Raw genomic sequence first — 15,174 nt, forward strand, 5'->3', positions numbered from 1 at the left:
CACCTAATTGGAGTGTTATTAAACAGAATCTGATACACAGCTGGTGAGGAGATACCAGGGTAGAGTAGCAGGTTTTAAGAAGTGCCTTAAAAGATGAAAAGAGAAAGGTTTGCCTAGGGTGCATAAAAATTACGACCTTAGCATCCAAGGCCATTGCCACTAACACCAGCAGCGTTGAAGGATGAAAAAGACTTCTAGAGTTAGAGCAACAGCAATGGAAAACTCAATGCTGCCACAGAACAATCAGACAGCAGCACTGAAGATCAGTTACCTTGCAAAGTAAGAGAACAATTCCCAGACAGTAATCATTTTTATTTGAAACAGTACACAAATTTAAATGGAGAATATTCTGATTCCAACATTTTTATGGGATTAGGGCCTTTTTAACAGTATCGGGAACACGGCTTGCATAATAGTCAAAATTCGTCAAAGTTGCAAGGACTCCAGCTGAGTTTGCATGCTTCACGTCTTTATGATACTGGAAAGAATTCCCATGAATGTCCGTCAATTACCTAAAGAATGCAAAGAATTACAATAAAAAAAGGTGGCCAAAAAAAGACAGCTCTGATTTAAGTAATTAGTGTTGCAGGCATTTAAATAGCTGACACAGACAGTATCTCGTTATTAGAATCTTTATTGGATTCAAATAATAACAGTTGAGCTTAAGTGCCAGCATACATGCAGCATTCCTCTTGCATATTACACCTGCTTTTGAAAACAGTCCCCAAGGAAACTCCTTTGCAGAGTTGATATTACATTGGCATTTATCACACACAAGTGGCACAAAAGGAATCTCAAAATTCTTGTTATCAGTGAACTCTGAAGTAAAAACTCCAGTTATATAAATCGTGGGATTGAATCTATCCCAACAGTAGTAGATGGCTGCACCTGAATAACTAGGTTCATTTTCACTTTCTAAAATGAAACATTTCACTCAATTTGCACACATTCAATGATTGGAACAGGGTTATGAGAATTTTTCCAACTGCCTTCTCGTTTATCTGGTATATCAATTTCCTCAATAAACTAAGGTTGTTGAGACCTTTACCTTGGAAAAGATTACTTATGGTTATCAAGTTAATCAAATATGCCCAGAAATTATTCCTACCATTTTTATATTGTTACGGACTCCGTGAAAGTCCCTTTAAGATAGAGAGTGTGTGTGTATGTGTGTGTGGGGCGCGCTTACGTCAATAGAAGATAAAGGACGTAATGACGTTGTTGAAGAGGTCAGAAGAAGGAGAGAGAGAGAGAAGGGAGAGAGACACCAGCCTGCTTGTTTTCTCTATCGATGGATGAGAAACAATAACTGTGTTTGCCATAGAAATCCATGTATGGAAGTTGGAAGTAATCTGGTGGAGTTCACTTTGTTGCTGACCTGTAGAAGGAAACAGGTATTTATGTGTGGACGACCATGGTTCGGATGCTTTTCGGGGTGAGGAAGTCACTACCGAGTAAACACTGAAGTGTCGTTTGGGTTCCATTGTGGAACATTTGGATTTCGTATTTACTCTCTCTATGTTTTCTCTACGTCTACGTCTTATCTTCAGACAACGGTGGTTGTTGAAGAAGCCCTTGCTCATGTTTCACCTTATGGCTTGCGGAACTGAACTTTAAGAACCATTCCGGAACTGGGAGTTTTGGACATTGTCACACACACACACACACACACACGAAGAGTTTAGTTTTGGGGTTAACGTTCGAGGTTTAACATTTTTGAATTCTAACATACTAACATTTTTACTTTTATTTTACGTATTATCATAAGTAGTGATTAATAAAATAGTTTTTAAACACTGAATCATGCTCAGTGTGTTTCTTTTGTTGCTGGTTTGTGACAAAATTGGGGGCTCGTCCGGGATAGTTCCGAAGGTTAACGAGATTCGTCCGGGATCCAATCCAAGGATTTTTGAGTGTCGTCTGGGATCGTTCCCCAGATTGACGAGATTTGTTCGGGATTCAATCCAAAGATTTTTGAGGGAGGTCTGATAAATTCTTTTTAATTGGCTTGTGTGTGTGGAAACCAGCAACAATGGATATTAAGGCATTTTTGGAGTCACCAACCCTAAAGGGATTGGAGGTGGCGAAAAAGGATGATCTGATAAAGATTGCTAGTAGGCTAAACCTTACAGAAGTAAAGCAGTCTATGAGAAAGGCAGATATTCAGAGACTGATAGCTGGCCATTATGTGGAAAAGAAGGTGTTTGAGAAGGAAGTGTTAAAACAGTTTCCTGGCAGTGAAATAGCAATTTCTGAGGCACAGGTGCAGCTGGCTAGGATAGAGGCTGAACGAGAGCAAAATAAATTAGAAGCTGAACGAGAGCAAAAGAAATTAGAGGCCGAACGAGAACAACCCAGTTAAAGATAGAGGCCGAACGAGAACAAAAGAAATTAGAAGCCGAACGAGATAAATTAGAGGCCGAACAAAAGATAACTCAGATGAAGTTAGAGGCTGAACGGAAACGGGAACTAATTCGGTTTAAAGTTTGAGGCAGAGGAGAAGGAGAAACAGAGGCAGCATGAGTTACAAATGAAGCGTAGGAGTTTGGAATCTGATTCTGAAGATGGTTTTTCAGCCAGCAGGGAGGTTCGATTAGTCCCTCCTTTTGAGGAAGATCAGGTTGATCAGTATTTCCAACATTTTGAAAAGGTTGCTGTGAGTTCAAACTGGCCAAGGAAAGGCTGGGCTCTTATGGGTACAGAGTGTGATTAAAGGTAAAGCTCAAAAAGCTTATTCTGCTTTGTCTGCTGAGGATGCAGCTGATTATACCAAGGTAAAACAAGCTATATTGAAGGCCTATGAATTGGGTCCCTGAGGCTTATAGACAAAAATTCAGAGATTTGAGGAAATCTGCAGATCAGACTTATATGGAATTTGCCAATGGAAAGAGAATATGTTTTGAACGTTGGTGCCTGGCTAAAATGTAGATGGGGATTTTGATAAATTGAAAGAATTGATACTAGTGGAAGACTATAAAAGATGTGTTCCAGCTGAATTAACAACATATTTAAATGAAAAGGCAGTGGAAACTTTACAAGAAACTGCTAGGTTGGCAGATGATTCCAGAACTTGGAGTTTTGGACTTTGTCACACACACACACGACGAGTTTAATTTTGGGTTAACGTTCGAGGTTTAACATTTTTGAATTCTAACATACTAACATTTTTACTTTTATTTTACGTATTATCATAAGTAGTGATTAATAAAATAGTTTTTAAACACTGAATCATGCTCAGTGTGTTTCTTTTGTTGCTGGTTTGTGACAATATGAACATGGTTGAGAATAACATAATACAAACTAAAGCTGAGATTTCTCAGTTTTCCCTTCTTAAAATTCGAAATGAAACTTATTCAGATCTTCATACAAAATTAATGAAGTGATCTCCATATGAAAATGTGATCTTAAGATGGAAAATTCACCTGACATTGATATAGAAGAGCAAGGAAAAAAGGCAAATAAAAGCTCAAAATGGAGCTATTCAAGAAAATTTAGTAGAATTATTGGCTTTGGAGATGGTACAATATAAAGATCTTCGTGTAACTGAAAATTACATCAGTAAAGAGGTCCAGAACAAGATTACAGAATAACAATAATTTGCATCATTGAGATGAACCGTCAATTGGAAATATTCATATACATAGGAAGGGGAGTAGTGGGGAGGGGATTGATGTTGCATCTGCAGAGTTCACTCCTTATGTCAATTATGCCATGTAGTGATATACAGGATCAGTGCCTGCTATGACTGATTGTACATATGTACATACAATAAAGGGAATCATAGTGAGATACTGAACAATTATGAACCAGTTGGCCATGGCTGTCCAGAGTTGGTGGTGGGGGGGGGGGGGGGGGGGGGGGGGGGTGGGCAGGAGGGGAAGGTGACATTCTTTTAAAACAGTGACAATTATATTGAATTCAACAGTGAGGAGGAAAGAAAGCATTCTTTGCAAAAAATGGTATATTGCCAATGTATCAGCCATGTTTGGAAGGCCTTTTGGGCAGTTAGTGGGGAGGATCAAAGCATCGTGACTCACTTTAGGATCAAAAAACAGGGAAGTATTTGGAGATTATGGAGAGATTAGGCACAGGGTTATATTCTTTGCATCACTCTAAAGTAAACCAAAAGGATGTATTTGATTTTGAGTTTGGTTCTAATGAACCAATTCATAGACATACCTACCTGAAACAGCATGAAGGATAGCTTCAGGGGCACAAGTGTCCCATTTCTGACAGCCCTGACTAGCAAATATATAAGCTGAAGCCTTCCCTTCTATAAGTTGTAAGACCTGTATGAATAAAACAAAACATAGGTTAAAAAAAGGCACAATAAAGAAACTTGAAAATAGATTTGTCAATTAATAAATGTTACTTCATACAGTGTGGTATTGGCATGCACAGATTGAAGAGGTGTCCAACAAACATTTCAGGTGCATGTATAACACACAAAAATGTGTTAAACTAGATCATCAAGGCATTGCAATAAGGATGCCAAATCTTAGCTGGAGATTAGAAGAGCCGATCAGAGATGTTGTGGTCTTAAAAAAGGTCAGAGAAGTCGAGAGCCAGAAATGATTATAAATTCCAGAGTACAAGGTTATGGTGTAGAAAATGGGGATGTGATGAATCAGAGTAATGGAAAGTTCAGGGAGGCATTGTAATGCTGGCAGTAATTATAGAGCTGTGGAAGGAGTGAGGCCATGGATGATGCAAAACAAAACTGAAAGCCTACCAGTCATAGAGCCTAGAATTAGTAAGTATAAGAATGAGGGTTTCAGTAGCACAAGCTAGCAGTATTAGAGGAGGTAGGATACAGGATTATAAACTGAACTCAGTACAGTACAATCAATAAAGTAGTCAGGGTAAGTGTTGGAATTTGTATCAAAGGCTGAAATTTTCCCCCATTACAATGTCCAAGAAGAAAGCATCTTATTCAAAACACAATTAATCTGACAGTGCTCAAGAAGCCAAGTGAGGCATAGAGATATATACATGTAGAAGGTGACCTATGACTGTGGATAATGTTGCTGAAGGTAGTTGAAAAGGAGTAAACCAAGAACAGAATTCCCATAAAGTTTGGTGAGAGAAAAGGAAATGCTCTCCAACTTCCCCACAAAACTGAAGTTCTGCTTTCCTGGTACCATTCCCATATATCTCTTCACAATCTCTCCAAGACCTTGAGATAACATGAAGGTGGATACCCAGAAGTGAATGTTGGAACACTAAAACAAAATTTAGAATGGCTTTAAAAATAATTTAAAAATTTCAAAAATCACACCCTGAAATCCTATTCAGCACATACCTTGTTGCCTGCTCCTCCAACTCTTATTACTTCATCAACATTCATTGCACTGATGCAGTCATTTACTAGCTTGTTGCTGTGGGAACGGGATGTAGTGATAATATGTTTCCCTTCTGGTACTTCTTTCACCTTAATTCCAAAGACTCCAAGGTTCAAAACACCCCAAATTGTCCCGACCAACTGCAGCATTACCTCCAGCCTGAAAAAAAATAAAAATGTCAGAAAATTGTACAGAAACTTGCAATGCAAAATTCATCTTCACAACTTTTACTGCGATATGGTACATCTTAAAAACAAAACTCAAAAGCAACCATTTCCTTGTAAAGCTTTTTCTTTTAAAATGAGGAAATTTTAAAAAGTCAAATTTTATCCTGGGGAAGGTTACATTGATCAAATCAGGAGCCAATAATTTAGTATCATACAGAAATGTCATTCGTAAGGCTGCAGTATTGCCAAACATATTTTGGTGATATCATACCACACTGCCTGACATTTTGAAAAGTTGATTTTAGGTTTCTACCAATACATAGAAGCTGCTTCAAAACCACCTAGGGCCATTTGTTCTCTTATTGTCCTCTCCTTAGCAGTATCACTAGGACATTGAAGCTTTTACATTAATTTCAATTCTTGAGATTAACAGTTATTTGATAAGAGCCCTGATTGATCATATTAAAAAGGCAGAAAGTGCTTAAAATAGTCAGACCAGGCAGCAGCTAATAAATGATACCAAAAGCATTGTGTCACCCGAGAACCCTGGAATCCACCTTATTACACACATCCCCTTGTTCTCATCACCCACTGCAAGTTCCAAGAACTTTTCCAGTTCTCATCAAGGGTTATTGATCGGGAATGTTAAACTTTCTCTTCACAGATATTGCCTGACCTGTTGACAATTTCCAGAACCTTGGTTATATTTTTAAAGAGTTCCATGATCCAAATGTTCACAGATTTTTGCTTTTCCATTATATTTTTTGAAAAATATAAATCATACCTGATAGTTGTAATATGGCTGATTGATCACGCCAGCTATTGCTTTACCTCCACAAGCAATTCCAATAAGCACAGTCACATGATCCAAGAAACCTATAGATAAAAATATTAACATTACCTCAAGCATAAAATCAGCCTCTGATCTGGCCACCAGATGAAAGGCAGAAACACCTTAACATATTAGCCAAAAGTTCAGTCACCTTCATTGTGGCTCAATATCATTGATTGTCTTTTAAGTTTAGAACAAAAATCTCCATAATACCTAAAAAAAAACTAAAATCTCAAAATGTGGTTTACCTCAATTTATGAAAAAAGAAGCTTTTGCTGGATGCAAGAAAGAGAAGTGTCTTGATCAGCAAGATTTCAAACCTGCCTTCATTCCCAATCTGGATAACACTGGTATGCATGTTCAACAGTACAAGCAACATTGTGGTGCTTCTTGGCACTCAATGTCAAAAATTTCCTTCAGTGTTTTGTCTGGAGCATAGTTTATCAATGTGACCATTGACTTTACATCAGTAAAAGTCCAATAATTTCTCTACTCCACCTTGCTGATCTTTTGGTTCAATAAAAACATCTGTTTCAAATCTCTAACTGATACTAAAATAAACACAACCTTACCTTCTGTGAATTCCTTTGTACCATCAAGAGGATCGACCCAAACCACTATCTGAAATTTATTAGATTATATTATACATCATACTTCTAAATGCATCATGATATAGCCTATAAACTTTGCCATCATTTCCAGATTTCTGTCAGTATTTTTGTCCTTCAATATTACCTCCAGTTATGTTTTGGATATACAAATGCTTAGCTGGGCCCCACATGAAGTACCATAAGCAGTTTTGGGCACCACACCTTAGGAAGGATGAAGTACCATGTATATTCAACAGAATGATATCTGGACTCCAAGAATTAAAAGTTAGGATCACATTCCATGGAATTTAAATGGTGAGAAGTGTTTTGATCAAACTTCAAGTCATTTAGGGTAGTTAGATAGAAATTATTTTTGCTAGTTGGAAATTAATAAATAAAGAGGCATTGCTTTAAGAAACAGGATTTAAGAATGAAATTAGAGACTTTTTTTTTTACACACAGAATGACAGAAGTTTGAAACGCTCATCTGGTAGCAATAGAGGCAGGGTAATTTTTTTTATGCTTAAATCTGATAGTTACAGATTTTTGTCAACCATAACCATCTAAATTCTTAAGAATTACAGGGAAAAGGCAAGTGTGTCAATTTACACAGTTGATCAGCCATCTCATTGATGAGAACAAGCTTAAGAAGCGTCTTTTCATGTTTTCCTACATTTCCTTTTGATGTATGAGGCCATTCAGCCCAACAAATCTATGCCAGTTCTCAGAGCAATCCCAGTAATATCATTCCTGTCTAACCTATTCTGTCACACATGACCATTACCACCCCTAATTCTCCACCTGTCACCTACACTAGGAGTAATTTACAGTCCCAATTAACCTAACATCTGGAGGATCAGTATCACTACACTGCTGTTTTCTCACAGCTAGGTCATGCAATGGGAATGTCATCAAATTAAAACATGTGAAAACAGAGATTTTTATACTAAAGCTGTGATTTATACATTTTTATATGTAAGATCCTAAACTCTTCTTACATTGAATCGCCTCAAATCAGATTGCCAAATACATCAGAGGCAAAATTCCAAAATTACTCTACAGCTACCTATCAGAAGAATGTATGAAATGGGACACAGGAAAATGCCAGTTCCTGAAAATTCTCACTCCATTTTACACTTTCCTCAAACTAGGCTCACCAATTATTATTAGGAATTAAAGGAAAACCTTAAATAAGAATTAAGCAACAAGTTGAAGTCAAATGTATAAAACTTGAGCAGTTCTGTGAAACTTCAGAAAACATTTTTCTTCGCCTTTTAGATTAAGCATTCCTAATCCAATTAATCTCACCTCTTCCTCCTCGAAATGGCTGTACTGTGCTGGACAGGAGTACTTCAACACTTCTTCAGATTGACCACTTTCAATTAAATCTTCATCAATTTCTTGGGGAGGCAAATCCTAAAACAAAATGCTGCAATTATAAAATGCCTCCCTTTACTTTACTTTGGTGACTTTACTTCACCATCATGTATTCACCATATAATGGTGCAGTGGTTATGTTCCTTGAGCAGCAAGTAATCCAGAGGCCTGAATGATTGGAAAATTTTCCAACACAATTTACAATAGGAATATACATTCCACCATCAATCTTGTATGTGGATATTGTTACGGATTAGGTTACTATTGGTGAATGTCCCTTTAAGACATAGCAGAGTAGTGTGTGTGTGTGTGGCGTGATTATGACAACAACAGGAGATTAGGATGTGCTGATGTTTTGGAGCAGACAGTCATAAAAGAGAGAGGAGAAAGAGCGACACCCTGCCTGCTGGTCTCTGTATCGATGGATGAAAAACAATAACTGTCTGTCACTACAATCCACATACGGATTTTTGGAATAAAGCAGAGGAGGTCCACTTTGTCATTAACCTGTAGAAGGAAACAGGTATTTGTGTGGACGGCCACGTCTCAGATGCCTTTCGGATGGCAGATACTTCAGAACAAAGGAATGGAGACCAGTGATTGAGGTGTCATATGGGTTCCATCGCGGAGAATTTGGATTTTGTAATTTCTCTCTATTCTCCCTCTACATTTCCTCTTCAGTCAATGGTGGTTTTGCAGAAACCTTTGCTCACGTTTCACCTTATGGCTTGAACTGAATTTTGAGAAACTATTCCTGGACTTGGAGTTTGGGAATTTGCCACACACACTTCGGTTTAGTTTTGGGGTTAATGTTTAAGATCTAACATTTTTTCTCTTATTTTTCTTATAAGAAGTTATTAATAGTTTTCTAACACTTATACATGACTCGGTGTGTTTCTTTTGTTGCTGGTATGTAATAATATCTTGCCAGAAAAAACTGATGAACTGGATGTGTTGATTTAAAAAAATTTAAAAGGAAAAAAGGAAAGTTAGAAAATTGAGAAATAACTAATATGCCAGCTGTTCTCTGATAAAAATTCTTACAATATTGATACAAATAAAAAGCTAAAAACTCTGAAGATAGAAAAACCTATGGAACATTCATGTAAATATAAATTTAACAAAGTGCTAATGCCCTTACCTCCTCTGCAATTATAGTCAGTTTGGGAATTTACGTGCCAGTGATGAACAGATGCTTTGCTGTACCAATCGATCGGCTTTTGTTTGTAAGTCATTGGCTCCAGTCTATGTTGGAAATATAAACAAAGTAAACCATTGCTACGCATTTGTTCTTCATTGGAAGAAAGGCAAAGTATAACATAAGGAATACCACACAATACTGTACACTACATTCTACACAGACAGGGACAATTGAATGACCCAGTTCCAGGAGACTATTAATGTACTAACACTGATGGAATGCTCTGCATACCACCAGTTTCAACAACTTACAGGCACGTTTGGACTGTATTTGACTATACAAATAGAATAGTAATTATACATGTTCTGCAAATTTAAACCTATGTCACATTACTGGAAGGTTGAAATATCAACTAATTTGTATGAAAAGAAAAACCATGAACAATGTTATGCAATTTATGATTCAAGCAAAAAAAAATCTACAGTCCTGATGCAGGGTTTCAATAATCCTTTCCTCCCACAGTTGCTGCTTGACCCGCTGGAATTCCTCTGGCAGATTGTTTGTTGTTAATGGATTTACATCTCTTCATTTTGCAATTCTACACCTGGCCACTGAATACAAATCATGTAAATGGTTTACAATTGTGAAACTTATTAGGTATGCAGAAATTACAAAGTACAATGTGGCAATGTATGAAGAATTACAAAATTTGAAGGTACACTTACATCACAAGTGTGGCAATGGTGTTCAGTGTGCGCAACAGATAAGATCGCAAGAAACAGAACTGAAAATATCTTTAACGGTTGAAGCTTAGTTTTGAGAATCTTTGCTGAACAGTACCTTATTTGAAGAATGGCAAGGTTCTCAGCTTTGTTATTTATTGCTTTTAACACAAGTAAATGAAAACAATATTGATGATTCATTAATAGGCATCCTGAAAAATCACCCTTGCACCCCAAAACAACCTTCAGGGTAAAGGCACTGATCTATGCAACTTCTGCTTTAAATACATAATAGGTCACACCAGCCAGAATTACTCAGCTGGCTGCAAGGTCTCAGTCAGAGCAATAGGTCTGATGTTAAAACAAACCCATGCAGAAAGGTTAAAATCCATTTGAAAACTGGGTTTCTTGTGGTTTCATCTGTTTTGTAACACTGAACACCATTGCTGTATTTGTGATACAATGAGGTAAATTGGTTATTATTGTCACATGTACTGAGGTAGTGAAAAACTTGTTTATACAAATCAATTCATTACAACAATGCATTGAGGTAGTTACAAGGTAAGACAATAACAGACTGCAGAATAACGTATTACAGTTACAGAGAAAGTGCAGTGCAGGTAGACAATAAGGTGCAAGGTCATAATGAGGTAGATTGTAGGGTCAAGAGTCCATCTTATTGTACCAGGGAACTGTTCGATAGTCTTATGACAGCAGGATAGAATCTGTCCTTGAGCCTGGTGGCACATGCTTTCAGGCTTTTGTATCTTCTGCCTGATGGGAGGGGAAGAGAGAAAATGTCCAGGGTGGGTGGGATCTTTGGTCACGTTGGCTACACTACCAAGGCAGCAAGAAGTGTAGACCGAGTCCATGGAGGGGAGGCTGGTTTTCCATGTGCTGAGCTGTGTCCACAACTCTCTGCAGTTTCTTGCAGTCACGGTGCATTTACATAGCACTTTTTCAAATCATTTTACAACCAATGAAGTACATTTGAAGCATAGTTGCTGTTGTAATGTGGGAACACAGCAATCAGTATGAATGCAGCAAGCTTTCAAAATGTGCTAGTGGACCAGTGTTTATTTAGTGACAGTGGCTGAAGAATAAATACTGGCAGTGACATTGGGAATAACCCTCTTGTTCTTTGAAATAGTATCATGGAGTAGCATAGACCCCAGCTAAACACTCAACATCTATACACATAATAATGCAGCATCCTCTCAATCACACAATGGATGGCTGTTTGGATTTTTCTGTGCTCATCTTTGGAACAGAAACCACAACCTTCTGATTTGGAGGTGAATGTGCTACCACTGAGCCTCTACTGATACCCACACACCTTGAGCAACACACACCTTAACCCACATGTAATTATCTATAATAGCCACTCCATAGAAACATACATGGGCTTTCAGTGTCTCGAAACCATACTTATTAAGAATTCATTGATGCCAGACCAAGCCAATAGATACTAAGATGAAATCTTTCACAAGCTTTTGCTTGTGTGTCAAATCTCACGGGCTGGTCAGGAGGGCATTTCAAAATTTTGCACACCACATCTCAAAGGATGCTATCAAGTTCTGATGAAAGGTCATTGACTCTAAACACTCTCTCAACTGATGCTGTCTAACCTACCGAGTATTTCAACACCGTTTCGTTTCAGATTTCTAAACTGCTGCAGTACGTTGCTGTTGGATGTTATCGTATACTGCCGAAATATATCTGACTTACACTAATGATATTGCCATTATTTTGAACTGCTCCCCAGTAATGCATGCAACCCTATTTACCACTAAAAATTACTGCAACTGATGGTGAGCATGGCAAGTTGCAAATCAAATGTTAGTTACTATAATCAATATGGTAAAAGGGCACAAAAAGCTTGGGCTAGCAAATCAAAAAGGAATTCTGTTGATTAAACTACTGCAATAAAGATAGGCAGCAACACCTCTGCCACAACTACCTTCAACACTGGTGGCCCCACAAGGCTGCATCCTCAGCCCCCTACACCACTCCCTGTACACTCTCGGACTATGTGGCCAGATTGTGCTCTAACTCCATCTAGAGGTTTGCAGATGATACCATTGTAGTGGGCTGAATAACAATGTGTTGGAGTACAGGAAGGAGATAGAGAGCTTAGGTGACATGGTATCATAACAACAACCTTTCCCTCAACAGCAGCAAACCAAAAGAGCTGGTCCTTGACTTCAAGTAGGGGGCAGTGCACACACTACTGCTTACATTAACGTTGCTGAGGTTAAGATTTCCAAGTTCCTAGGAGTGAACATCACCAATAGCCTGTCCTGGTCCAACCAGGTAGATGCCATGGCCAAGAAAACTCAATAGTGCCTCCACTTCCTCGGAGGCCAAAGAAATTTGCATATCCCTTTTGACCCTCACCAATTTTTAATTGATGCACCGTAGAAAGCATCCTTTCTGGATGCATCACAACTTGGAATGGCAACTGCTCTGCCCATGACCACAAGAAATTGTAGAGTTGTGGACACAGCACAGCCACCCCCCCCCCCCACCCCCCATAGACTCAGTCTACATTTCTCACTGCCTCAGTAAAGCAGCCAACATAATCAAAGACCCCACCCACCCCCAGGCATTCTCTCTTCTCCCCTCTCCCATCAGGCAGAAGATACAAAAGCCCAAAAGCACATACCACGAGGCTTAAGCACAGCTTCTATCCCGCTGTTATAAGGCTATTGAACGGGTCCCCCACTACGATAAAATGGACTCTTGACCTCATAATTTACCTCGTTATGACCCTGCACCTTATTGTCTACCTGCACTGTACTCTGTAACTATAACATTTTATTCTGCATTCTTTTACTGTTTTTTTTTACCTTGTACTACAATGCACTGTTGCAATGAAATGATCTGTATGCAACAATTTTTTTCACTGTACCTCAGTACGTGTGGCAATGATAAACCAATTTACAACTTTAAGTGCAATATATAAGCTACTACGCAGAATGCCACAAACCATTTCAATTGGTATTATAGACAAGAGACTGCAGTTGCTAGAATCTACAACAACAAAAAAAACAAAACCGTGGAAGAACTCAGCAGGTCAAACAGCATCTGTGGAGGCAAAAGATGCAAGTCGTCGTCGGGTAGTTTAACTTAGAAATGTATAACTCAAATTCTTCCGATCCGACATAGAAGTTCTCAATCAAGGAGTAGTGGCCCGAAACAGCAGCTGACGGTCGGATATTCTTCTCCCCGATCTGCTGGGGATTTCAGGGCAAAGATCTGCGAGCAGCACTCGCCCAGGAGGCCCGCCGCGCCCTGGCAACAACCCACCTTTTCCAACGATGCTCAGATTCCCTTTGCTCAGCACTTGGTGAATGATAGTCTGCGCTTTCTCAGCAACTGCGAAGGACGAAGCCAGCAGCCTCATGAGAAGCGCCGGGTTGGCAGACATCGTCAACAAAAAGCAGGCAATGAGCGACTTGCCAAAGAGCCACCTCTCCCTCGGGGAGCTGCAGAGCACGCATGCGTTCCCAGCCCACCCACTTTAATTGACAGGTCCTCAGCCTCTGGCGATGGAGCTGCTGTCAATCTGTTGCACAACCGGACGATTTAATGGACTAAATCACCGCTCCCTGGCTACAGGACATGAATTTGTCAATGGAGTCAAGGCAATCCAAATACCACAACTCGGTTTTAATTGACAATGGCTGCATGGAAGGAATGTGACTTTTAAATGGAAAAAAAAAGAGTGCAAATGAGTGAAATACATTTTGAAATCGGCCTTCTCCAATTCAGGAGTTTAATTTCCGGTCCATCCTTGTCTTTTTTAATAACTTACTGTTATAGTCGCTATCTTCGGAATGCTCTCCCACTGATACTCCTACCATTTGTCCAACTACATTCCCAAAGATTAGGACCAGTACTGTATCTTTTTCTCATAGGACTATCAGCTACTTGCTCAAAAGCTCTCCTTGATGTAACTTAAAAATGCTGCTGCCTCTTAAATCTTCCATACCTAGATTATCCCAGCTAATATGGGGGAAGCTGAAATCCCCCACTGCTATCACTATTATTTTTAATTTTCTCTGTGATTTTCCTACATATCTGCTCGTCTATCTCCTGCTAACTGGAGGTCTGTAGAATGCTCCCAACAAAGTAATCACTCTTGTTTTTAAGCACCACCTATATGAACTAATTTGAAGAAATGGGCTCCTTGATTGGTATCAACAATATCACATCCTCTTTTACACCCCTCACCATAATGCCTTTAATATTCCACTACCTTGAATGTAGAGTTGCCAGTACTGCCCATCTTCCATGATAGCAACAATTTCCTCAATATCCTCAGTTCATCTGCTTTTTGTACAAGACTCCATGCCCTAAAGTAGATGCATTCCAGATTCGCATTCCTCCCATGTGCCTTATCAAATTTATGTATGCTTGCCTACTAGACTGACTCAGTTTTCCTTTCACACTTGGTTGTTCCTCACCTGCTAATATCAGATAGTATAGGAAGGTTTCATCAGGCTAGTCAGGAAGGCAGAAGAGATCCCCTGGGGATTAATAAGGAACTAAGAATTAAGATATTAAAACAGACTGCCAGGGTCGAGGATCATTTTCATTTTCTTTTCAAAGAGTGCATGGCTTTACTAAACTGCCTTATTTTAAATTAGTATAAATACTAGGCTCCATTTTTGAAAATTGTGAAAAATTATAGGGATCAAGAGACAGCATTACATTCTGGTTTACCATGCATTCATTAAATCCTGCATTACATCCTGCTTTCAAAGCATGCATAGATACTCACAAATATTAACAAGAACAATTAGGCTGATTAAATATATAACAAAACCTGTAGGGTTAATGGCTTTTTCAAAGTACACATTTGCAATAAACTATTTGCTATATCGCTATTTTATGTAAAAAATAATTTTGGTGATAAATAATATTATTTTGTTTTAGCATGATAATTTAGCAACTTTATTTTGAAAAGGATACATGTCCAAAATGGACAAAGGTCTCCA

At 38.6% G+C, this 15,174-nt stretch overlaps 1 protein-coding gene across 1 annotated transcript; it reads right to left on the bottom strand.

Annotated features, from left to right (window-relative positions):
* Window positions 1-291: 291 nt before the first annotated feature.
* Window positions 292-13,677, bottom strand: bpnt1 (bisphosphate nucleotidase 1). The gene is given in 11 exon segments (XM_052010966.1): window positions 292-510; window positions 4,181-4,289; window positions 5,303-5,473; window positions 5,475-5,501; window positions 6,294-6,385; window positions 6,914-6,962; window positions 8,240-8,347; window positions 9,450-9,472; window positions 9,475-9,546; window positions 11,447-11,452; window positions 13,481-13,677. Coding segments are annotated over 11 exon segments (924 nt in total). The 5' UTR covers window positions 13,602-13,677; the 3' UTR covers window positions 292-364.
* Window positions 13,678-15,174: the final 1,497 nt, after the last annotated feature.

This window comes from Pristis pectinata, chromosome 3, assembly GCF_009764475.1.
Source record: "Pristis pectinata isolate sPriPec2 chromosome 3, sPriPec2.1.pri, whole genome shotgun sequence".
NCBI lineage: Eukaryota > Metazoa > Chordata > Chondrichthyes > Rhinopristiformes > Pristidae > Pristis > Pristis pectinata.